Source organism: Carcharodon carcharias, chromosome 12, assembly GCF_017639515.1.
Source record: "Carcharodon carcharias isolate sCarCar2 chromosome 12, sCarCar2.pri, whole genome shotgun sequence".
In the NCBI taxonomy this organism is placed as follows: Eukaryota; Metazoa; Chordata; class Chondrichthyes; order Lamniformes; family Lamnidae; genus Carcharodon; species Carcharodon carcharias.
In genome coordinates this window covers 138,939,566-138,966,282 of record NC_054478.1, presented here as the reverse complement: position 1 = coordinate 138,966,282, position 26,717 = coordinate 138,939,566, and the positions used below count along the sequence as shown (strand labels likewise).

At 49.8% G+C, this 26,717-nt stretch overlaps 1 protein-coding gene across 1 annotated transcript in view; it reads left to right on the top strand.

Annotated features, from left to right (window-relative positions):
• LOC121284733 (thrombospondin-type laminin G domain and EAR repeat-containing protein-like) overlaps positions 1-26,717 on the top strand; it is a 71,558-nt gene that overhangs the window by 26,741 nt on the left and 18,100 nt on the right. Inside the window, exons 6-9 of the mRNA XM_041200285.1 lie at positions 1,848-1,979; positions 6,577-6,809; positions 7,644-7,830; positions 24,257-24,486. Of these exons, the coding sequence (XP_041056219.1) occupies positions 1,848-1,979; positions 6,577-6,809; positions 7,644-7,830; positions 24,257-24,486 (782 nt within the window). The remainder of the gene's footprint in view (positions 1-1,847; positions 1,980-6,576; positions 6,810-7,643; positions 7,831-24,256; positions 24,487-26,717) is intronic.

Below are 26,717 nucleotides of genomic sequence, written 5' to 3'. Positions count from 1 at the left end.
CCACAAACATTCACTCCCTCCAACACCGACGCACAGTAGCAGCAGTGTGTACCACCTGCAAGATGCACTGCAGGAACTCGCCAATGCTCCTTCAACTGCACCTGCCAAACCACCAACCTCTACCCCTAGAAGGGCAAGGGCAGCAGATAGATGGGAACACCACCACCTGGAAGTTCCCCACCAAGCCACTCACCATCCTGAATTGGAAATATATCGGCCGTTCCTTCACTGTCACTGGGTCAAAATCCTGGAACTCCCTCCCTAACAGCACAGTGGGTGTACCTACACCACATGGGACTGCAGCGGTTCAAGAAGGCTGCTCACTACCACCTTCTCAAGGGGCAATTAGGGATGGGCAGTAAATGCTGGCTTACCCTCGGCACCCACATCCACTGAAAGAATAAAAGAAACAACGGGCTGAAGTTTTAGCTTGGCAGGCACATGCCCGACCTGACCGACCTACGAAGGCCTTTAAAAAGATAACTAAAAGAAATTTTGCACTGGCCCGTCCAACCATACGGTTGGCGGGCAGCTGAAAAGACCAAACGTCCTTTGCATTTCTTAGGAAACCTCATCCACGGGCGGGATGAGGTTTCCAACAGCAAATCAAAATTAAAATTAAAATAAAAGTTTTAAAATTTCATTCATAACACGTCCCTGCTCATGTGACAGAGTCGCACGAGGGGACATGTTTTATAACATTTTTAATGTCTTCAATTTTTATTTTGCAAACTGATCATCAAGTGCGCACTGGCGAGCAGGTGGGAAGTTTGTCCTCCTCCTCCCCCCCTCCCCGAGCCCTGCCCGACAGGGGCAAATTTCTGCCCAATGAGGGTAGCATAGTGATCATGTTACTAGTAGCTCAGAGACCTGGACCAATACGGGGACATGAGTCCATGGTCCAACCATGGTTGTTTGTTACATCTGAATCCAGTTCTGTTAAATAACTCCAGATTTAAAAAGCTGGTATCGATGATGTTGACCATGATGCTATTGGATTGTCCTATGAACCCAACTGGCCTATACATGGTGCTGTGCAGGTGCTGAAAAGACCAACGGGAGGGAAAAGTCTTCCTGACCCTATCCTCATCAATCTATCTGTTGCTGACGTTTCTATCCATGGCAGTATTTGTAACATTTCCCACCGCACAGCCCTTTAGGAGACAAAGTCCCATCTTCACACTGCAGCAACTCACCAAAGCTCCTTCGATAGCACCTTCCAAACCTAGCAACCTCTCCCACCTAGCAGGGCAAGGGCAGCAGACGCATGGGAACACCACCACCTGCAAATTCCCCTCCAAGGCAAGCACCATCCTGACCTGGAAATATATCGCCGTTCCTTCACTGTCGCTGGGTCAAAATCCTGGAACTCCCTCCCTAACAGCACTGTGGGTGTACCTACACCAGATGAAATGCAGCTGTCCAAGAAGGAAGCTCACCACCACCTTTTCAAGGGCAATTAGGGATGGGCAATAAATGCTGGAGTTGTCAGTGACACCCACATCCCATGAAAGAAGAAATTTAAAAACATCTCTGTCTCTCTACCTCTTTCTCCTCTAAAATGCTCCTTTGATCTATTGCTCTGACCAAGCTTTTGGTCCCAACGTTCCTTAACGTGGCTCAGTGTCGCATTTAATCTCTTGGTGCTCCTCTGAAGCATTTTGCGACAATTTACTGCGTCAGAGGCACCGTCCGAATGCAGGTTGTTGTTGTTGACGGGGATTTGTGAGTATTGACCAGGTTGGAAAGCAAAGCGCATCCCTAACAGTTGCAGTCCACGGTTTCTACTTCAATGACTTGTACCCAGTGGATGTAAACGCTGCTGATCTCCTCTGTGTTGAATTCAGAAGCTGAAGTGAAGGTGACAGTCGGAAGCTACCCATCCTGCTCTGAGGCTACAGCTAGCCACCTCTGGTTCGATGTCATCAATAAAGGCCTTTTCATCTGCAATGGCAAGAATTGGGTGTCAATCTTACAAGGTAATGGAAAAATATATATAATTAAGGTAGGGGTGAATTCTTTAAGGTGAGGTTTCTAATAAATCAGCAGGATAAAGAAAGAGGTCAAACTAATATCAACCTCAGGATGGCCCTTTACAGCCAACCAAGTACCTTTATCTGAGGCATCGTACAGTTGGAAACATAGTAGCCAATTTGCGCACAGCAAGCTCCCACAAACAGCATTGCGATAAAGACCAGATGATGTGATGTTGCTTGAGGGATAAATATTGGCCAGAACTCCAGGGAGAACTCCCCTGCACTTCTTTGAAATTGGACCGTGGGATCTTTAACAGCTAAGTTACCCCAGCATGTGTTTACTGAAGCAATTTGTCTGTCAATTGTGGCTCGGCTGAGTCTGCCTGAGTCATAAGGCTCGACATTCAAGTCCCACTCCAGATCCCGAGCGGAAATACTCAAGGGTGACACTCTGGTGCGGCACTGCTGCAATATTGTCGGAGGTGCCATCTTGCAGACGAGATGTTGAATCGAAGCCCCATCTACCTGCTCGGGTGGGTGTAAAAGATCCCATGTCACTATTTCAAAGAAGAGCAGGAGTTCTCCCTGGTGTCCTGGCTAATGTTTATCCTTCAACCAACATCAGGAGAAACAGATTATCTGGTCATTAACGCGCTGCTGTTTGTGGGAGCTTGCTGTGCATAAATTGGCTGCTGAATTTCCTACATTACAGCAGTGACTACAATTCAGACGTACTTCATTGGCTGTAAAGCGCCTTGAGACATCTGGTGGTCATGAAAAGCTGTAAATGCTAATCTTTCTTTGATATTAAAAAGAGTTACAATTTTTAACCTTGCTCAATGCTATTTTAAAAATCCACTAACATCTTTCATTGATAAGGCCTTCGTTAAGCTGAAACAAAACTAAACTAAAAAGGGGGTAAAAATGATGGAGCAAGGAAAGGGCTGTTCAAGCCATGAAGCTCACTTCAATCTTGAGCTCAGACTCATCCATCTACTCTCCTGAGGAGAAGGCAGGGTCACCTTCTGATCCTCAAATTTCTCGAGTATTCAACTCGGCTTGTCCGCTACTCAGCTCTAATTGGTTTCACATTGACCTTTCCTTATTACAGGACAGGAAACATGCTGTGCCCTGCATTATTTGATCATCTCTGTTTACCCCCACAACACTCAGCCGCGTTCCTGTCTGATATTTAACTTAGCTCCTATTTGAAGGACTTAATTGACGCCACATCGACTATTTTTGCTAAGGTCCTTTCCATGGTCCACTCCATTAGAAAATAGCTTCTTCTCTTAAAGATTGATTGAGGTGCAATACATTCTATACTTAGAACCATAGAAAGGTTAAAGCACAGAAGGAGGCCATTCAGCCCATCTTGTCCATGCCAGCCCGAGGACACCCAGTTGCCCTTTCTAATCCCACCTTCCTGCACCCGGCCCATAGCCCTGCAGCTTACAGCACTTTAGGTACAGATCCAGGTACTTTCAAAGAGTTTAAAGTTTCTGCCTCTACCACCAACTTGGGCAGTGAATTCCAGACACCCACTACCCTCTGCGTAAAAAAGTTCTTCATCATGTCCCCCCTACACCTTCTGCCATTTATCTTGAATCTATGTCTCCTGGTTCTAGAATTCTCCATCAAGGGAAACAATTTTATCCTATCCACTCTATCTATTCCCCTCATAATTTTGTACACCTCAATCAAGTCACCTCTCAGCCTTCTTTGTTCTAAGGAAAATAACCCCAACCTATCCAATCTCTCCTCGTAGCTACACTTTTCTAACCCTGGCAACATTCTTGTAAACCTCCTCTGCACTCTCTCCAGAGCTATTACGTCCTTCCTGTAATGTGGTGACCAGAACTGCACACAATACTCCAGCTGTGGCCTCATCAGTGTTCTATACAATTCCAACAACTTGTGGGCTGTAGTTCCGTGCTCATGTTAAATAAAGTGTGGCACTTCCTTAAAAGCACAGTCAGCAACAACTTGCATTTCTACAGTGCTTTCGATGTAACAAAATGTGCCAAGCTGATTCACAGGTGTGTTATCGGGCAAAATTTGACTTTGAGCTGCATGAGGAGAGATTGTTTCAGGGTGACCAAAAGCTTGGTCAAAGAGGTAGGTCTGAATGAGCATCTTAAAGGAGGAGAGAGAGAGGCAGAGAGGTAGTGAGGGTTAGGGAGGCAGTTCCAGAGCTTACAGGCCCAGGCAGCTGAAGGCACAGTCACCGATAGTGGAGGGAATGAAGTGTGGAAAGTGCAAGAGATTAGAATTGGAGGAACGCAGAAATCTCCGGCGTGTGAAAATGACAGAGATGGGGAGGGGCTGAAGCCAAGGAGCGATTTGAAGAGGAGGATGAGAACTTTAAAAGCGAGGCAGCGCTGGACCAGGAGCTAGCATAGGCCAGCGAGCAGAGGGATGACAGGTGAACAGTCTTAAGACAGGTTAAGCTTTAAGCGAGAGACTTCAAAACATTTATCCAAATCATTCTGAAAAATACAGCTACAAATTGCACATCAAACTAAACTGTGCCTGACATGTATACAGTCAGCAGGAACTACAATGTACACAGTCACTATTAAGAAGCAATAGACATGCTTATCAAACAGGTTGCATGGTTAACAGCATGTCAAGACAGATCTGCCTTTTATTTACCCAGCAATGCAGATTACTAACAATGAGCAAAAAGAGTGACACAATTTGGGAAGTCTGCCAAAGTTTGGGAATAATTACTTTTTGGACTGTTGTACAGATTTCAGAATACAGCCTGGGGGGTTTAAGGTGTTACTCTTGGGCTTAACTTTGAAACGGCCGCAAAGATGGAATCTTCCAACTGCGCCATACGTGCAGAAACAGCGGCAAATTCTAAGTGCGGCTTGGAATCTCAGGCTCGAAAGCAGGAACTTCAGTCAGTGGAAAATGTGGGGAGCTTTTGGTGATGGAACAGTGTCTGACTGCCTCAGAGCTGCTCGGACCGTTAGGGCCACGTGGAACTCTTATCAGACCATTGCCATATGGACCATCTTGTCACATTTCAGGGATAGAGTGAAGAGCCACTTTAAATCGGGCCATTTGTAACAATGAGTGCCTTGCACACCTGTAATGGTGTCAACTTTGGCTCATAGTAGCTCCCTTCTCTGTGGTTGGAATGCTACACCCCCTACAGGAGCAGGCTGGTAGGCGGGAAAGGGGTAGCATAAAATTGGGTGGCATGGCCGGGGGCACTGTGCCTGTTGCCTGCACACCTCCATTGACATTTTATCCGTGGTGGGTTAGGTGTCAGCTGGCCCCACTGCCCTTGGGCCAATTGAGGCCCTTAAGTGACCAATTATTACCACAGAAGGGCCTTTTTCTGCTGACACTGGTGTTTTACCAGTGGCTGGGGATGCCTATGCCATGTTGCAAGGCAGCCTGGTATATTCTAGAGGCCCAGCTGTGGACTTGGAGGGATGTCCTTTCTGTTCGGGCGCCCTAAACCCCATGGAGGGGCCCACCCTGCGGAAAAGGCCAGTCCTATTGAGCCCCAATTTGCCTCCACTCCTCCCCCAGACTCCCAGTCCCACCACCACCGCCCCCCCCCCCCCCCCCACCCCCACTCCACCTCCCCTGGCCCCCCAAACCCCTCCAACGCCCCTCCCCAACTGAGCTAGACGGGACCTGCCTGATTGGCCCCAGCAAGGCCGCTTCACTGACCTCATGACCTAGCCTCGATCCTGCTCCTGCTCAGTGCCTGACTGCAGTCCCAGCTGTGGCCACTCTTCCCAGTGGCGCTGCTGGGACTGGCGAGCCCCCGGTTGGCTGTCAACTCTTGGAGGTGGGACATTGTCTCTCAAAGGGGTGGAGGGCATTCCTTCAGGCAACTAGTTGCCAGAGCCATGCAGAATTGTGCCATGGCTTCCCAGGATGGTGGAGGCGGACTCACTCCCCCCCCCAGCTTTCCAGTCAGGGTCAGGAGCCACTGCCTTCTGATAAATTTCAGTCCTGTGAGCCAGGAGGTCTCACTCCAGAGATTGGAGCACATTAATCCAGGCTGACACTCCAGTGCAGTACTGAGGGAGTACTGTACTGTCAGGTGTGTCATCTTTTGGACAAAACCCCATCTCTTCTGGCAGGTGGATGTAAACTATCCCATGGTGCTATTTTGAGGAAAATCGGAGTTGGGGTTGGGGGAAGGGTGGAGTTCTCCTCAGTGTCTTGGCCCAATACTTATCCCTCTACCAATGTCCCGAAGGCAGATCACCTGATTGTTAAGAATAGCTGTTTGTGGGATCTTGCTGTGCATAAAACAGCCAATGTTTCCTGCATTGCGACAGCAACTATCAAAACGTACTTCATTGGCTGCAGAGCATCCTCGGATGACCTGTGATCATGAGAAGGCCTCCAAGCGCAAGTCTGCCTTTCTCAATTTGGATTCACCCTGAGAAAGGTCCGACCTTAGTCAACGCCACCATCAAAGTCCCTGGTTTCCCAGCCCCCTTGACCCTGCCCTCCCCACTCCCTGCATTCTGCCCCCTGAATTGGCCGAGAGACACAAGGCAATCGGCACTGGCTCAGCTGATGACCTATCGTCCCCGTGTGTGTTTTGTTTCTCATCCCCTAGCTAAGGAAAGACTGGATTACGTGGAGGACTACCAAAACCTGGTCACCAACTCGGAAACCCTCGACGTGGAGATCTTTGAAATCCCGAACGTCGGACTCTTTGCTGCCACGGCCAATAAAAAGCGTCGGCCCGGCTCGACAATCTTCAAGTGGTCGGACGGCAAGTTTGAGCCATACCAGAACATCACGACATACGAAGCCCAGGCCTGGAAACACTTCTCCATTGGCCCTCAGGTATGGCGGGAAAGCAGATAAGTAATATGCCAAGGGTGAAGAAATGAGCTTGGTCTTCGTTGACAAGCTGATACTTAACGCGCTTGAGCATCGACTCCTACGTCCCTACAGCGGGGTTATTCAGCTCATCTTAGCCACGTGAGGATAGGTCGTGGTGAAACCATGGAATCGTAGGCCGGGGTTTTCCGGCCCCGACACCGGCGAGCCTCGTCACGGGTGGGGCAGGAAAATTAGGAAGCGCCATTGAATTTTAACGGCTCCACCAAATTTTCCCATCCCCGCGGGTGTCGGGGCCGGAGAATCCCACCCAAAGGATGGTTCCAGCACAGAAGGAGGCCGTTCAGCCCCTTGTGGCTGTGCTGGCCCTCTGCAAGAGCAGCTTAGCTAGTCTCACTTCCCACCTTTTCACCGTAGCCCCCGCAATTTCTTACTCTTCAGATAATCCCTTTAGAAAGCCACGATGGAGCCTGCCTCCCACCACTCTTGGGCAGTGCACTGGAACTTCAAATTGGTTTGGATGAATTCTATTCTGTGTCAAATCCTTGGGTTGAATCCAAGCACCATTGTTCAGGTGTGTACATACATTTTCCCCCTCGCGACCTCTTTCCAGAATGGGGAACAGAAGGAATGGATGTGACCTGTTGGGTTCTGCAAGGCTGAACCTCCATTTGAAACGGAGACTCTCAAATGGAGCATTTCACAGGATTCCCATTCTGATTGTGGGAATGAGAGTGAGAACGGGGGTCGGGACTGGTCGTGGGGTGTCTTCACCGGACTCTTAAAGGGCCGCTGTCCCTCCCTTGCACACCCCGTGAATTCTCTGTATCTCCTTAGGTTTTCCTGGCAGTTGCCAACTTTGAAAAGAATGAACGGAACCAGGAGTATTCGGTCATCTACAGGTGGAGCCAGAGGAAGCTGCGATTTGTTTTGTACCAGAGGCTGGCGACACACAGCGCACGTGACTGGGAAGCCTTCCAGATCAGTGGGGAGACATTCCTTGCTGTAGCCAATCACCGTGAAGGTACGCTGTTGAAGATCTTATGTTGCTAGTTGCCACCTTTTCTCTTGCTCTATGGAACAGTGACCTTTATCTCCAGAGGGCTAGAATACAAAGGGCGGCATTATGTTACAGTCATACAAATGTCTGGTTACACCCCATTTTACAGTACCATGTCCAGCTTTGGACTCCACACCACAGGGATGATAAATTGGCCTCGGAGAGGTTCAAGGGAGATTCACCAGAATGACACTGGAGTTTAAAAGGTTAAATCATGAGGACTAGTTGCTTGGACAACATTTATATCCCCTTGGGTAGGGAAGGTTAAGGGGTGATCTAACTGAGGGGTTTAAGATGATTAAAGGACTTGATGGAGTGGATAGAGAGAAACTACTTGCTCTGGTGGGGGGAATCCAGTACAAGGTGGGTGGGGGGGTGGGAGTTACCTTACAATTAGAGCTATGTCATTCAGGGGTGATGTCAGGAAGAATTTCCTCACACCGTGGTGGAAATCTGGGACTCTCTCCCCAGAAAGGGGGGTGGGGCCAATTGACAATTTCAAAATCGGGATTTTTGTTTGACAAGGGGCATTGAGGGATATTGAACTGAGCCGGGGAACAGAAGTTGCGATACAGGTCAGCCATGATTTAAGCGGAATGCTGGTACAGGTTCGAGGGGCTGTTCCTCTATGTTATTCCCCCTAGCTGTGCAGAACACTTTAGAACAAACCGTCTCCCCAGTCGAGAGAGAGAGAGGCTGATACCAGGAGGAGGCCACTTCCCTTTGCACTCTCTGCTTTAATGAGAGCAAGGATTCCTTGCCTGCAATGAGAAATGGGGCTGTGCGATGCGGGGAGCGTGGTTGAACCTGACTGATCTGTTGTGACTGACGCAGCAAAGTATACACCTGCAAGGTCTGGCACAGGTCCAGAATGGTCTGGGCCTGTTCAGGCGATGCACATACTCTGGGACCAGACAATAACTTTGAGCTGCAAAGGGAGCTTTCTTAACTCTTTTTTTTAACTAAACTGCTCCAGTCAATTGCTCCTAACTCCAGTGGCTGGGTTCAATATCTCTCCCAGCGACCGAAAGGGTCCACATAATTGTAACTGTGGAAGGTCACCTTGATGGACTGGGCTTTCCTATCAGGCACATGTCCATGTGTTGTACATTTGCTTGTGTGTTTGCAATAATTGGAGTGCATATGTTGGAACTGGTATCCTGACAGCGATCTTACTTACCAAGACCACCCATAAAAACCGAGTGTCAGCATTTGCTGACAAGGGTTCGGGTTGGGATTTGAACATCGTGTGCTGCCTTCACCGCACCACTACCGCCCCCACCCCCCCCACCACCTCCCCCTCCCCCGCAATGTGACCCCCCCCCCCCCACCCCAGAGATCGTGTTCCATGCATGTCCCATCGCATCTGTGCTGGCTGCTGATCAGATTACCTGGCAGCTGGGAAGCACACTCGAGGCTCTTTGATCGAGCTTTGTTCTGCTAGTTGAAAGTGCGAGATAGAATGTGCGGGTTCTTCTTGACCCTGTTATCTTTCTGGAGATCGCCCCTGTCTCCCATCACGATGCGCCTGATGCAGCAGAAAACAGGGAGCAGGGTGGTTCTGTGTCAGCCCTGACCTAGTGGGAGCAGTCTTTTGTCAGAAGGTGGTAGGTTCAAACCCCGGTCTTGTCATAGTGAAGCTGGCTCCTGCCGTGGTTTGGAGACCGGTGGAATAATGAGGAAGAAATATGCCGGATTGTGTTCTCTCCGGACATAAAAAAATGGAAGACCTTTTTTACAGAACCGTTTAGCACCTCAGATTGTCCCAGAGTGCATGCGAGCTAGGCCTGGTTCTTGAGTTTAATCCACATCAATGTGACAACTCTGATACTTTGGTAAAGGGTGAATGGGAGACTTGTTAAATTCTCTCGGAAGTACCAAGGTTAACCGTTACCCTTTTCATTTGACATCTTCATTGTTGATGTTTTGGAAGAGTTTGTAAGGCAATGCTTCGGAGTGTCCAGTCCAGGCATTCCCACAAGAATGTGGTGCTCCTTTGTTTTCCAGAAGGTATTGTATTTTTTGATGGCCTCACCTGCAAATCTATAGCACCAGTTTAAACAACAGTAGCTTGCATTTACATAGCACCTTTTAATGTAGTTAAACGTCCCAAGGCATTAAACAGTGAGAAGCAGTGATGTTCAGTATTATGACTTTCCAAAGAGGGATCATGAAGGTATTATTCAGAAAGTAGAGGGACCACCCACCCCAATTGTTGATTCACAATGGGATCTGTAGGTGTCCCATTAGATGATAACTTGGACGCTGTCCATTGGAACCACAGGGATAAGAGGTGAAAGCTAATTTGGTTTTTCTCACCTTTTCACTGTGGCAGTAAATGCCACAACAGCAAAAGCTCATGGTGTATCAGGCACGTATTGGAATACTTCCCCTATTTCTGGATGCTGCCTCTTGGCAACATCACCCTAAAACACACTATCAGGCTCCACATGTGTGCTAAGGACACACACTTCTACCTCACCACCAGCCCTTTCAACCCCTCCACTGACTCTGATTTGTCCCATAGCTTGTCTGACTGGAGGAGCAGAAATTTCCTCCAGTTCAACATTGGACAAACCGAAGCTATTGTCTTCCGAACTGCAAACCCGGTTCTTCAGCCAATGGCCCCATCCCTCTCCCTGGCCAGTGTTCGAGACGGAGCCAGAGCATTCACAACATGACCTTGAGCTACGCTTTTGACCTCATGTCCTCTTTGCCACCAAAACCACCTACTCCCACCTCTGTAACATCACCCGTTTCCAAACCTCCTGTCTCAGCACATTTGCTGGCTGAAACCCCTTATCCGTGCGGTTATTGCCTTTAACTCAGCTATTCCAAAACTCTACTAGGCAACCTCCTATCTCCTGCACTCTGTAGACTTCAACACATACAAAGCTGCGCTGTCCATATTCAGTCTGATACCAAGTCCCATTCAGCCAATACCCCCCATGCTCGGTGACCTCCGTTGATCCAGCAACACTTCAAGTTTTAAATTCTCATCGTTGGCTTCAAATCCGCCCAGCCTCCTCCCTGTCTCTGTGACTTCCTCCAGCTGCACAAACCTCCAAAGTCTCTGAACTCCTCCAACTCACCCCTCGTGTTACCGTTGGCGACCATGCCTTCAACTGCCCAGGCCCAAGGGTGGAATGGTCCCAGACTTGAACTAAGTGCAGTAGCGGGTGGGTTAAATGACGCTTTACCAGCAGGCTGCAATGGTGGGTTTTCACGCATTATCGTCCCAAACCCGCCACATTATGTATGCATTCCCGGGAAACGTACCATTCCCATGGCGGGCGGGCTCTCATTCGCCTGCCACACCATCACCTCACCGCTTCATCACGCTGGGCACCATATTTAAAGTAGTGGCGGCGGTGGTCAGTGCCAAAGCCTTTCAAAAGAGGACAGCCACCCAGTGCTACAAGAGGATGAATGATCTCCTCCGTTCCGCCAGGGTAACTCACTCTTCTCATCACTTTCAACTCACACACACTCACAAACCCATCACACACCCACAGGGCCCTCACTCACTGCCAGTTAATGGGGTATCACCATTCACTCTCTCACACACACCGTCATTGTCCTCATCCTGTCCATGGCACCACTCACCACCCACACATGTCGGGCATACTTATCATCTGGCCCTCCATCTCTATTCATGCAGGACAAGCTGGCACACAACAACAGGGAGAGGTCGCAGACTGGTGGAGGAATGCCTGAAATCAAGGTCCTCACGGAATTTGTAAACAGAGCCATCCAGCTGGCCGGCGACTATCTGGATGGTTCCTGTACTGACGCTGAGGTCGGTGCTGCTCTACCAAGTGAGGATCCAGCAGTGCAACATCCACCAACCATGCTGTGAGTGATGTGTCCTGTTTCACAGGCCACTGCCAAGCACTAGTTACCTCCCCTTGCTTCCACAGACACATCTGGGAAACAGCTGACAGAGTTCACGACCCAGGGCCTCCAATCAAGCCCAAAAGAAACCTCTGGAGAGGAATCTGGAGGCACCCTCCTTGCAGACCCATCACAGCACTCACCCACACTCTCCACCAGCGCAGAGACATACACCTTGGTGGGACCCAGCTTTAGAATAGCCTCGGGATCACAACCTGGTGAGCACATCACACTGTCTGATCCACAGCAGGTGGAGGCAGGGACTTCCCAGGTCCCCGGCACTCGGAGAACTGCTGGAGGCCAGAAATCTGCTGAGTCCGAACCAGACGATAAGCCTTTGGACTCAGTCATGTCACAGCTGCTGGAGCTGCAAAGGCAAGCTTGGGAACATCAGGAAGGGATGTCCGTTGCATTCCTCAGATTGCAAGGCACAATGGAGGAGTCCGTCCGTCTTCACTCTGAGTTGATAGTGCTGGCATGCCAATTCACTAAGGTCAACACCGGTAGGATGGCGGCCACCATGGAGACCTTGGTCCAGGACATTGGTCCTGCACTGCTGCGCGGGCTCAACTCCCTCGCTGATGCCATAGTTGACCTCCAACAGTGTGTACATGAGAGGGGTGCAGGGCAGCTCGATCTCACTCCAGCTACTCCTTCTCTTCAAGGAGTCAGCTTGGGACCCCTGGACACCCGTAGGGAGAATCAGCAGGTGCACACTCTGGGCCCATCCACCCAGGTGACCCTGGGAGTGTCCAGCCACCCAAATCCCCTCTTCCTGTGGCCTCAGCAGCTCCAGCTCCACAGGCCGAGGAAGGTGCCACTGCCACACAGCAGGACCCTGAAAACAGGCTGGGGTCCTCCAAGTCTCAGCCCTCCAGAAGTCAGCACAGACAGGATGTCACAGTCAGCAGGCTGCCTCCACCTCCACTGTGGATGTCCGGGGAGCACCAAGACATAGTGGCAGGGTTAGGAAAGTTAAGAGGATGTAGTTGCACAGCCTGGGTATGGGTGTTAATCATTGGTACATACTGTTCACTATTGTCAATTAACTCCCAAGAATGTATCCCTGCCTATGGCTCCCTGTTCTGATGAGCAGTGTTTGTGTCACTCAGATATAAAACCTTTCTGCACGAGATAAAGGCAGGTGTCTCAGTCCAGGGCCTCTTCCCTGTGCTCTGTGCAGCCTTCAGACCAAAGTTGATGGTCTGGCCTCACGCTCCCTGGGAACATTACTGGTGCCTGCACCTCGATGGTCATTGCTGCCAGAATGTCGTGGGCAGGTGTCACAGAGTTCCATCATTCTCCCTGTGCTCTCAGCACCTTTAAGGTGGGTCTGGCCCCCATCTCTTCAGCATCTGTGACTAGTGATTCTGTGCTCCTGAAGGGGTCAGGTGCTGAAGGCAGACAAAGGATCAGATGCTTTTAAAGTTTCATGGCTGTGTCTCCATGATATCACCCTGATCACAGAACTCAAGTGAGCTGCCCTCAGCCAGACAGGAGTCAGAGTCTATGTGAAGATTTATGGAGTGTCCTCACTGAATGCCATCATCATCCTCCTGCAACCGAGCGACTATTAGGGCCTCCACTGTGTTCTCCATGACAGGAGCATTCTCTCAGAGAGTATTAGCGCTGCCATAAGCCAGACTGGAGTCAGACGTTCACAGATGCAATGTGAGGATCTATGGGGTCACCTCACTGCATGTCATCATCATCCTCCATGACTCTAGCAGCTCTGGGGGCCTCCCGAGTGTGCCTGCCTCGTCTGGCCAGTGCGAGGGCCTCATCGCCATCATCGTTGCCTCTGAGGACCTCCTCACTCTCATCCCCGTCAGTGTCCTCCTCATCCAAGGAGACCTCCAGCTCCTCCATCTACTCCTCGTCCAGCTGCTCTCCCCGTCACAGTGCCAGGTTGTAAAGGGCACAGCAGACAACGATGATACGTGACACCCTCTGTGGACTGTATTGCAGAGCTCCACCAGACCGGTCCAGGCACCGGAACCACATCTTCAGCATCCCGATGGTTTGCTCCACCAAGTTGTGAGTTGCAGCATGAGCCTCTTTATACTGTCGCTCTGCTGCAGTCTGAGGCCAGCACACGGGTGTCATTAGCCCCGGCCTCTGTGAGTAGCCCTTGTCCCTGAGGAGCCAGCCCTGCAGCCTCTGTGGACCCTGGAATACATCAGGGGCCTGTGACTGACTGAGGATGTAGGAGTTGTGCACACTCCCTGGAAACCGTGCACAGACCTGCAGGATGCGTTTGTGGTGGTCACACACCAGCTGCACATTCACCGAGTGGAATCCCTTGTGGTTGATGTAGTTCACCGTGTGTTGTGACGGAGATCTGAGCGCCAGATGAGTGCAGTCGATCTCACCTTGACCCTGTGGGATACCCGAGATCTGGGCAAATCCAATGGCTCTTGCATCCTGGCAGCACTGGCCCCGGGTGAAATGCACAAAGTTTTGTGCCCTCGTGAAGATGGCATCAGTGACCTCATGGATGCATTTGTGGGTGGAGGCTTGTGATATCCCACAGAGGTCACCCATGGAGCCCTGAAAGGAGCCACTGATGTAGAAATTGAGCACCGCGGTCACTTTCACAGCCACTGGCAGAGGATGCCCTCCATGTCCCCATGGCACCAAATCCTGCAGCAGGTGGCAGATGTGAGCGACCAGTTCCCTAGACATGCGCTGTCTTCAGCAACACTGGTTCTTGGTCTTCTACAGGAATGAAAGGCGGTGTCTACAGACCCTGGGTGTTGCTAAGAGCTGACCAATGACGGCTCGCTGTGGCTCTTCAGCAGCGTGTGCGGGAGTCCCAGCTGATCCTTCTTCCTGAGGTTGCTGCTCCTGTCTCTGCTCAGCCAGGAGCCTCTGTCACTCTCTCCTCCGTCGTCTTTGCTCTCTGTGGGCCATCAGTCATACAGCTAGTTCACCAGGACTCATGATCCTGATGTACTCCTCTTGCAGGATGAAAGAGAGAGACACATGGTTAGCAGAACCTTTCCTAGTTGTGTCCCAGAGACATGGCCACCACTTGGATGGCCAGAGGTTAGTGAGCTGCATGGCTGCCCGAAACCCCACCCACTCCACCTGACCGATTGGCAGCAGCTTTGCCCACTGGACTGCATGCTGTGCTCTCAGCTCAGGCACAGGTATTCTCCCAGCCCGCACTGCAAGGCTGCACTGTTAGCTTGAGCCATTGGGGAGACTGGTCCAAACCGGGATGAAGACATTGCAAGGGGCTGTGAGCGGCTCCACCAGTGACTGCTCCATGGCCAGATTTAGTGAGGAGATTGTACATCGTGCCCAGTCATCCAACTGTTCTACAGTCCACTGAAATGCTCATTGGTTTGCAGTCTGTGCCCGAGGGGTGAAAAGCTCTGGAGCGTTTGGTGGCACTTTCATGCCTCTGTGTTGCTTGAGTGGACAGAGAAGCTAGAGGCCCAACTCCAATCATATCAATGTGGCTGTGCCTGAACTGTCTTAATTGCAGAGGATTGGTCACTTTATATAGGTTTCCCTAATGCATTGTCCTTCCTTCCCCCCACCCTACTCCCCCACCCCGAATACTTGTGCGCTGTATTCAACGGCAGGGTTGCCCTTGCTTCCCCTCCCAGCCCCCCCCAAATCTCCTCAACCACAAGGCAACTCTTGACCCCCTCCCCAATGCTCTCAAGCTTAAAGTCCAACAGCTGACCCTTGCGAGCTCTGCACAACGTTAGTGTGCACTCATCTCCGAGTTCCTGCCAACGTAGACAAGCGATCCAGTGGTGGGGGGGGGAGGGGGGGGTGGGGGGGTGGTGGGGCGATGCGATTCCGGAGGTCTGGAGCAATAATGATATGCAGATGTATTACATTGAGGTTCCCGATGTCCGATGGTGGGAAACACGTCCCGGACGATCGCAAACTGGTTTCACGCCATCGTGAAACTGATCGCGCCATATTGTCTGCTCATGCCACCGAACACGCCCAGTGCCAGCGGGCACAGAAAATTCTGGCCCTAAGCTCTGGAATACCCTCCCTAAATCTCTCCCCCTCTCTACCTTGCTTTCCTCCTTTAAGACACTCCTTAGAACCTTCCATTTTGACCAAGCTTTTGGTCACCTGTCCTAATATCTCTGTTATGTGACTCGGCGTCAAATTTTGTTTAATAACGCTCCTGTGAACTGCCTTGGGACATTTTACAATGTTAAAGGCACTATATAAATGTAAGTTGTCATGCTAATAAATAGAACGTATAGGTACATCTCACAGACCTATTGGATATAATAATTTAATAACTTGTAAATATATTGTGACATTATACACTCACTCAAAAAAATTGGGAAATACAATGAATGCATTTCTGTTTATATCATTGATAGAAGATAACTTTTTTTTTAAGAGGAGAGATGTTGTGAAATGAATTCATGACAATGAATAAAATAGTAGAAGCCCTGATAGTGGAATGGTTTCAAATGGAGGGCGATGGGTTGTAGATATATAAACAGAATTACTGCAACCCCACATCGCATTCAGCAGCAGTTTGAGGATAAGTGTGAGTTCCTTATCGGCATTAAATTTCAAAAACAGTACCAACTTATTATCTAATGGACTAGGATAATAGATATGGCACCGGTACTGTTATGTCTTGCGGCTCCCAGTAGTTCAAAATAATCATGTTTTTAAATTCAAATGCTGGAGATTCATCAAATGTATTTCTCAGATCATACCATGTGCTGTGGACTGATACATTGTTCATTCGATACGCAAACTGTAGTGCAATCGGGTGATGTGGCACTCCGGATCCTTATGTATACATACACATGAACATTTAGTTCCTAAATCGTATTGGCATAATATAACAGGTACCACAAACAGCAGGCTGGCACTCCAGTGCAGTACTGAGGGAATGCTGCTTTGTCCTTCTTTTAGATCAGATTTTAAGCCAAATCCCTGTCCGCTCTCTTGGGTGGATGTTAAAGATCCCATGGCATTATTTTGAAGAAGAGCAGGGGCGTTCTCCCCCGTGTCCCGGTCAATATTTATCTGTCACCCAAAATTGCAAAAACCAGGCTTTCTTGTCGCATCGCTGTTTGTGGGATTTGAGTGTGTGCTGCTTTTACTGCATTACAACAGTGACTACACCAAAATTACTTCATTAATTCATTAATTAATTTATTTCAGTCCAATCTGCATACAGAATCGAGGTCTCAAAGTTCTTTCACACACATCCAGGAAGCTTTAACATGAATTAGTGGATCCAGTATAACTGAAAAGTGCTTATTCCAGCTCAGGGAACTGATCAGTCACTATTACTCTTCACTGGCAACTAGTTGGGGTTGCCAACTCTGCTTGAAGGTATTCCAAGAGATTTTGTCACATGACCTCCCACATTTAACTGCCCCACCCCCCGTTCTGGCAATGCATGACCTTGCCTGACCAACTGGATGATTGTTGATCAGTCAATTGGCTATTTTCCCCTAACTTCCAAAACGTTATGACTGATAACACTGAGAGTGCAAAGAAAGTGAATAAACATACAATTTATTCCCTCACTCGATATCATAAAAACAGATCATCCGGTTATTATCACGTTGCTGTTTGTGGGAGCTTGCTATGCGCAAATTGGCGGCTGCGTTTCCCACATCGCAACAGTGGTTACACTTCAGAAGCACGTCGTTGGCTGTAACGTACTTTGGCACATCCTGAAGCCATGAAAGACGCTGTAGAAATACAAACCTTTCGTTCGTGAGGCAAGCGAGCCAAACCCTTGTGGCCAAGTTCGGTTCGACTTTGGAGAGAAATTTGGAGGTGGTAGGGATTTAAAGCGTCGGATCTGAACCCTGAACCCTGAACCCAGTCTGCCTGGGTCCATCAAATAAATCCCTGCGCTTGGACGATGTGACGCAACGATGCAGCATTTCGAAAATGATGCGCTCCGATTTCGGGATGGAAGCTTCGTTCCATTGCCCTCTGGGCAAAATGACACAAGGCAGCAAGTCAGAACAAAAACTCTAAAAGCCTTCTTAAATGCTTTGCTTCATTATATTTTGTTGCCTTTATTGAGACTGCAAGAAAGGCAGTCAGATGTTTCCATGGGGGGAGGGGGGGGGGTGCGCCAGATCAGCCTTCGTCAGTGTTCTCTTGAAACTAAGATGCGCGTTTGTTGTCAAGAGAAGTGCGCGGGACACACGAGGGCCAGAATTTTACGTGTTGGCCTTGGGTGCCATGGCCGACCCCAGACAAGCGTTAAATCGTGCGCGACGATGTCAGGCGCGCGTCCCCATGTCGCTGCGCACTCGCGCGATATTACAGTCGGTGGGCGCGCGCAGGAGTTGGCAGCGCGCCCGCCGACAACTAATCGGCAACGTAAGGCCATTAAAAAGGGCAATTGGCCGGAATTTTGCGTTGCCTGTGCCATTTTTCAGTCGCTGGCGGACATCGCGATTTTTCACTTTTCCCACCCAAGGCCGGGATAAAAGGGGTCCAGAGCAGGAGGCTGTGTGACTGCTCAGGAGTTCAGGAGGTGAGAGTTTGCTGTTGCTTTATTGTTGAGATTTCTGACCATGTCCTCTGGTTTCTTCTGGAGTTTTTGCTTTGTTAGCCTTGTTCTGAGGACTTTTGTTTTGTCAACTCTGTTGGAGCATTTCTGCCCGAGGCAGCCGTCAGTACATGGGGCAGTGCCACCCGCATCTCAGCCAATGGGGATTGTGCTCTCCGCTGGGGGCATCTCCTCTGAGGAGGAAGAGAGGGGCAGAAGGGAGAGGAGGCCAGGTGTCCGCAGGCAGTGCCGTAGGGGGTGACCTGTGGGAGGAGATGGGCAGGCACAGGGGGTGCAGGACCAGCAGGGAGAGCAAGGCGGATGGAACTGCAGAAGATGCCACTATCCTGCTGCCAGTGTGTACAGGCAGCAATCCAGCTACCTCAACATGTCCGAGGTCCAGTACCGCAGGAGGCCCTGCCTCTCTGGGGACACCGTGACATCAATATGCCAGATGATTGGTCCGGAGATCGCCTCCAATTGTGTGGGTGGGCACCCAATGCCAGTGGCTCTGAAGGTCACAGTAGCCCTCAAGTTATTTGCATCCGGATCTTTCCAGGGGTCAGTGGGGGATCTGTGCGGAGTGTCCCAGCCAGCTGTTTACCATTGTGTCGGACTCGTCATTGACACTCTGTTCAGCCGGGTCCTCACATTCATTCATTACCGGACGGACGAGATCAGCCAGGCTGAGTGAGCCAGAGGCTTGGCAGCTATTGCTGGGTCCCCCACATCCGAGTTGCCATAGGCTCCACTCACATGGCCATCAAGGTGCCTGTGGGGCAGCCGGGTGCCTTTGTGAAGAAGAAGGGTTACCATTCCGTGAACGTGCAGATAGTCTGCGACCATAAGACCCAGGTTCTGTAAGTCTATGCAAGGTACCCTGGCAGCTCCCATGATGCCTACATCCTGCGACACTCCCGGGTGTTCATGGCTCCAGCCCGGCTGGATGGTTGGCTTCTGGGTGACAAAGGGTATCTGTTGAAAAGGTGGCTCTGCCACCCTAGGTCAGAGGCAGAGGAGAGGTACAACTGGAGTTAAGCCTCCACAAGGGCAGTGATTGAGAGGACAATTGGGTTACTGAAGATGAGGTCCCGCTGCCTGGACCTTTCCAGGGTTTCCCTGCAATATCCTCCAGAGTGCCTGTCGCTTATCATCGTGGTCTGCTGTGCTCTGCACAATCTGGCACTGGTAAGGGGGGAACCCACTCGAGGATGAGGATAGCGAGGCAGCTCCACAGGCCTCAGAGGAAGACTCTGCAGATGGATCTGAAGAGGATCCCAGACAGGCACAGGGTGAGGACGAGGAGGCAGATGTGATGAACCTTCAGGGTGGCAGGGTCACCAGGGAGGCCTTGATTCAACGCTCCTTCAGCTGGGCAGCCAAGACGCCCTCCATCTCAGTGCGAAGGCACTGCCCCCGTCACACACATCCCTGAGGAGGCAAACCCATGACCCCAGTGTCACCTCACAACCTCTGTGATAAAGTTTGCTGCCCCTCTGTCTATCATAAGGCAGTGCTGAGCTCTGCACCTATGGGAGACATGAGCGACACTCAGGGCATTGAAACAACATCTTGCTTTATATCTTTACCAGAGTTGAAAATAAGGAACAAAACATGATATGGTTGCCAAAGTGACACATAAACAAGACATTACACAGATGGAATGGACGCTTGTCAGGTGTGAAAACTCCACCCTGTGCCCACGGTGCCTTAAACCTACACTTGCCAGTGCTGCATCTTGGTGCCCCCCCCTCACTGGCAGCGGCATTGGAGACAGGCTGCTGACTCCGCTGTCGTGTGGGCCCTGATGACCTTGGCAGTCACCCTCTGGCTGGCGGGGCCTGAGCAGGCTCCCCTCGGGAGGGTGTGACCAGAGACATGGCTGGGCACTCCTCAATCGTCACGGCCTCAGAAGGTGCCACGGTGACTGGCAGAGGGACGGAGGAGCTGCTGCCCTCACCCAGAGAGCCGTGAGAGGAGCCCACAGCGATGACAGGCAGCTCGTCCGCCAGTGTGAGGCACGTCTGGACCTCCCTGCTCACCAGTGATGGACAGGCACCCGGCAGAGAGGCTAGGTGCCCTATCCATCTCACACACTGGCAGTGACCTCCTGTGGGAGTGCAGGTCCGATGGCGACACCAGGAACCTCTGATTCTGTCCAAGGAGCTGCCTCTCCTTGAGGTTCCCCACTCTCTCAATGGAGGAGGCTGTATCTGTGAGGCAGGTGCATCACTCGGCAATTCCTCAGGTGTCAAGAGGGGTCCTCGGGGTCAGCTGCTCATCGTGGGGATGGCATTTCTGAGGGAGAAACAGAACATGTCAGATAAGAACATCATCGCTGAGGTCAAAATCTTTTGGCAATTTATCAAAAGGTTTCGATCCGTTGTTGAAAAAACAAAATTTTCATACTAATTTCTAACATGTCCCTGTTCGTGTGGGGGACATGTTTTTTTTAGCAATTTCAAAGTCTTTATTTTTGATTTTTCGTATCTTCATCTCCCTGAGGCAGCTCTGTCCCTCAGGGAGATGGTTCTGCACACACTTGCGTTCTCGCCCTCCTCCCCCCACCCACACAGGCAGCGCTGAGCGCTGCAGCGCGCGTTTCATGCTGGGCAGGCCTTAATTGGCCCGCCAACGTGAAATCACGGTCTGGCCCCGATTGTGGGCAGCAGGCGGCTTCCTGACCACTCCCACCAAGCCCACCTGATAAGAACAAAGTCCTGCCCTAAGTGTGTGTGCAAGCACAAAGGTTGCTGCCAAAATGGGCACGTGCCTCAGAGTGGCCTAGCAATGGGTACTCTGGATTTGAACTTCCCACAGAAGATGCCATGGCCCTCCCCTTCTTGCACACTCCCCCCGGCCTCTCCTCTACCCGCTGCACTCTTACCGTCCTCCCAGACCCCTGCCCCTCCGTGACCTGTGAACCTTGCTCCTTGCTCGCCTTCCATGTCCAGGGTGTCCATCTCAGACCTGGACAGGATCAGGATGTTGGGTACCCCACCACCCCTTCATGTGCACTCCAGCGCATTATGGCTTCTCTTCTCCTGCACGGACACAAATGCATTCTTTAGCCCATCCTCTACCTGCAGTACCATTCCAGCCTCGCAACCCACCCCCAGGACAGCCAGCTTGAGGTGCCCATCAGATTGGCACCCCTCACCCTTCTATACACGCCAAGGTGAGCGGCAACATCTCCCACCCTTGGCAGGCACAGGGATATGTGTCATTTGGCACTCTGCATCTCACACCCCTGAGCACCGCAGCTTATGGCCACCCTCCAAAGCATCTATGCTCAGCTCCATGCCAAGTTGGCACTCGCCCTTGCGGAACACAGAAGATCACTGAACCCTTTTCTGGCACTGGATCCATGTACGGCGCCACCACATCATGCCTGCTCACCTGGGCAGCCATCCCTGTCCAGGCCTTCTTCATCGGGAAGGGTGGCCCCTTCTTGCCATCACGCGGCATGAGTATTTCACGCTGGGCACTGACTGCTTCCACTAGAGCGTGAAGGCACTCACCCAGGAATCATGGGGCAGTGTGCCACCAGCATTGCCCTCCTGACTGCTGTGCCCACCAGGTGCCATCACTTATGCCAAGTTTTCCAATCTCTTGTTGACAGCTCTGTTAGGCTCCTCCCCAACACCTGGCAGCCTTCAGGGAGCTGCCTGGGCTTCCCTTATACCATCCTCCAGTTCACTATCCGACCCATGCCCACCACACCACCACACCCACCCAACCTTGCTGGCAGCACTGCACCAATGTCCGGGTCCTTAATTGGCCAGCCAGCGTGAAATCACATCGCTCCGACATTCACGGGCAGTTGGACACGTTCGTGGACACCACTACTACTTCTAGGCCCACTGATCACTGACCACAAGCACAAAATTGAGGCCAAGGTTGCACACGCGGGCAAATTGCAGTCAACCTCGATTTCAGTTTTGGTGACAAGAGAGGCACCGGCTGCCGAAGCTTTTGTCTTGCACAAATCAGGACAAATGCAAGAATGCCAAATTTCAAAGGGTCACCACAATTTATTTGCCATTCTTACGTTTGTCCTGAGGAGTGCAAGATACAAAGCGCCTGCATGTCTCTTTTCTTTAGCAATATTCGAGTTCTGTATTCCAAACGATTGTAATTAAATCAGCTGTGCCACACCCCCAATGTCAACCAGGAAAGAATCAAGTCAAACCAAACTCAACCTTTTATTCCTAAATTGAAAAATCAACCATCTACGTAATTAACATATTGTGACAATTAGTTAGCAAGCCGTCAGTTACATTATAAAATGTTAACTTTAACAGTTGATCCCACACTGTGTCCTTGCAAATCAATTTGTGTATACTTTGCTTAGTATATTTTCACCCTTCCTGTCCAAACTGATTTTCCTGTTTAATGTCCTAAATCCCCAGTTTTCCATAAATCCAGTTCAATGAGGCAATTCCTCATCATCTCGATTCTCACAAGGGGAGATACATGTAAGCAGAGGCTGCAGCCACCTATACACAGAGCAATACCATAAGACCATTCGATATAGGAGCCGAAGTAGGCCATTCGGCCCATCGAGTCTGCTCCGCCATTCAATGAGATCATGGCTGATCTGCTAATCCTCAACTCCACTTTCCTGCCTCTACCCCATAACCCTTGATCCTCTTACAGATTAAAAATCTATCTCAGTCTTGAACATACGTAATGACTCAGCCTCTACAGTCCTCTGCGGTAAACAATTCCACAGATTAATTACCCTCTGAGAGAAGAAATTCCTCCTCATCTCTGTTTTAAATGGGTGACTCCTTACTCTGAGATTATGCCCTCTGGTCCTAGACTCTCTCACAAGGGGAAACAACCTCTCAGCATCTACCCTGTCAAGCCCCCAAGAATCTTATATGTTTCAATAAGGTCGCCTCTCATTCTTCTAAACTCCAATGAGTACAGGCCCAACCTACCCAACCTCTCCTCATAAGAAAATCCCTCCATACCCAGAATCAACCTAGTGAAACCTTCTCTGGACTGCCTCCATTGCCAGTATAGCTTTCCTTAGATAAGTGGACCAAAGCTGTTCACAGTATTCTAGGTGTGGTCTAACTAGTGCCTTGTATAGTTTTAGCAAGACTTCCCTATGTTTATACTCCATTCCCTTTGAAATAAAGGCCAACATTCCATTTGCCTTCCCTATTACCTGTTGAACTTGTATGTTAGCTTTTTGGGATTCATGCACGAGGACCTTCAAATCCCTCCATGCTGCAGCTTTCTTCAGTCTTTCTCCATTTAAATAATATTCAGCTCCTCTATTCTTCCTGCCAAAGTGCACAACCTCACATTTTCCCACATTATATTCCATCTGCCAAATTTTTGCCCACCCACTTAACTTTTCTTTATCCCCCTGTAGACTCCTTGTGACATCCTCACCACTTGCCTTCCCACCTATTTTTGTGTCATCAGCAAACTTGGCCATAGTACATTCATTTCCCTCATCCAAGTCATTAATAAATATTGTAAATAATTGTGGCCCCAGCACTGATCCCTGTGGCATTCCACTAGTTAGGGGAAGCAACAATTTTCCATTGTTTTGCCTGACATTGGTATTATTGCAATTGTCCTGATGAGCGCAAGACAAAAAGCTTCGACAAAATGTCTTCTTTCAGCGATAATCACATTCTGTGCTACCAAAAAATTAATTAGATGATTTGGTCACTTATCTCACTGCTGTCTGTGGGATCTTGCTCTTCAAGTGGCTACACATCAAAAAGTGTTAGGTTGGCTGTAAAATTTGTTGTGACTTTCTGAAGTTGTGAACGGTTTTACACAAGTTCATCCCTTTGTCACTGGCTACAGGCTGCTTGTTGCTCTGGGCTATGTTGGTCACTGTTGACTGCTTTGCTTAGAGTGTCAATAGACAGAAGCCTTTAGTTTGGTCAGTAAGGGCTGGAGACTATGTACAGGTATATGACTGGATTTGCTTCTATCTTTAAGGAGATAATCACAACATTGACAGCATCATTTACAAGTGGAACCCAAACACACGACTGTTCGAAAGGAACCAGACTATCCCAACGTCGGGAGCCTATGACTGGGAATTCTTTACAGTTGGACCCTATTCTTTCTTAGTCGTGGCGAACACCTTCAACGGGACCTCAACCCGGATCTACTCCAGGATTTACATCCAGCTGGGTGGAATGTTCCGACTTTTCCAGTCAATCCCGGTAAGTGCCTGGTTGCCCTGTTCATTTAAATAGCCAAGAGCACTCGATGAAAAAAGTGAGGAAAGAAAGACAGGTTTCTGCACCTCTACAGCACCTTACTGTGGAACAGGAGGGGGCCATTCAGCCCATCGAGCCTGTTCCTCCATTCCATTAGATTATAGATGATGTGTGTCTTAACTCCATCCACCCTATCACTTAGGAACATCTGAAAGGCCAGCACAGGAAATGAATTACTTTGCAATGGGGGTCACCACTCTACAGAAGCAAACAAAACATCTATCCAACACAGAGCAAGATCCCACAGGCACCATGGTGATAAATGGGCTGTTAATCTACTTTCAGTGGTGTTGGTTGAGGGACAAATGCCAGCCAGGGAACTGCGAGATGCCCTGCTCTTTATTAACTGGTAGTGTGGATATATTCACCTCAGCCAATGGAGCAGCCAGGCAGTTTTATTGCTTTACACAGAGTGTGGCACCTCGGACCAATGCAGTACTCACTGTACAGATACAGAGTGTAACCATTGCACTGTGAACGAACCAGGACAACGTGCGGATACATTTCCTTGCAGTGATTTGATACAACTGAGTGGCTTGCAGGCCATCTTGGAGCGCAGTTCAGAGTCAATCATGTTTTCATGGGTCTGGATGTCACACGCAGGCCAAACATTTTAAGGTGGGCAAATCTCCCCCCATGAATGGCATTAGTGAAAGCCTTGGACAGCACCTTCCAAACCCATGACCTCTACCACCTAGTCTTGTCACATTACCACCATACTACTGTCCCCTTGGATCCCCCTCCCTAACAGCACAGTGGGTGTACCTGCACCATATGAACTGCAGCAGTTCAAGAAGGCAGCTCACCATTACCTTCTCAAGGGTCTTTAGAGATGGGCAATAAATGCTGGCCCAGCCAGCGATGCCCACATCCCAAATAATAAAAAGATACACAGTGTAATCATTACCCTGTGAATAAACAAGGGCACAGCATAGATACTCAGTGAGTGCTCATGACCAAGTGATCTAACAGAGACATTGCCATATCAGTGAACTCTGTGTAGTTACCCAGTGAATCCTCGCACGATTGCATCAAAAAGAATTCCATGTAATTACACAATGACTAATCCTCGCACAAGATCAAGTTTGGGTGGAGTCCAACTTCAACCAGCTCCACAGCAAAGCAAGTGAGCAACGAGAATGTGACTTCTATTCTCCCCCTCTGTAAACCTTAAAACAATACTTCAGCAAAAATAGCTGGATTAAAATTCTCCTCGTTCTCTCCATCCAGCTCTCCATCCATGGCTAATTTCCATTTCATCCTGTCTCCTTCTCATCACTGCTGGTGTTAAGGGAGCTCAGCTGAGTTTAAGGCGCAGTTTTTAGTTTAAGTTGCAACCCCATTCTGCTCCCTGGCCACTGCCAGTGGCAGAGCCAGACGGTTCCATTTGACCCTATTTTGACCCTGAGCTGAGCTTCCGAACCCCGGATCCTCAGGAAGACCACCTACCGCCACGTATGTAACGTGTCCCGTCGCCACACCTGTCTCAGCTCACCTGCTGCCCTAACCTGTGTTACCTCTAGGCTTGACAATACCGTTGTTCTCCTGGGCACATCCAACCTTGTACCCTCCATAAGTTTTGAGCCCATCGAAAGCTATACTGTCTGTATCCTAACTTGCAATGAATTCTAATCACCCATCAACCCCCACGCTCCCGACCCCATTCGCTACTCTACATTGGTTCTCAAACTGGATTTCAAAATTTCTCATCCTAGTGTTCACGTCTGTACATGGCCTCATGCCTCGCCCCCCCCCAATACCCCTCCTACCAACCTCCATAATTGCCTCCAGACTTCCGATTCCTCCAATTCTGGCCTCTTGCCCCTCAATTTTAATCACGCCAACATTGGCAGCGGTGTCTTTAAGCTTTGGAGTTCCCTCCCGAGACCTCTCCCTCTGTCCTCCTCCCTCCCCCATCAAGATGCTCCTTGAAACAAAGCCTTTGATCACCCTATGAGACTTAACGTCAAATTTTCCCTGACTGTGCTCCAGTAAAGCACCCCTGGAACATTTTACGATGTTAAAGGTGTTATATGAATGCAAGTTGCTGTTGTTGATGGGTTTGCGGAGCATATTTGTGATGCTATAAGATGGGTAAATTACCCAATTTAAGCAGAGTGGATCTGTATTAGTAAGCATTATCTTGAGGCGTTGGTCATGAATGACAGTTCAGC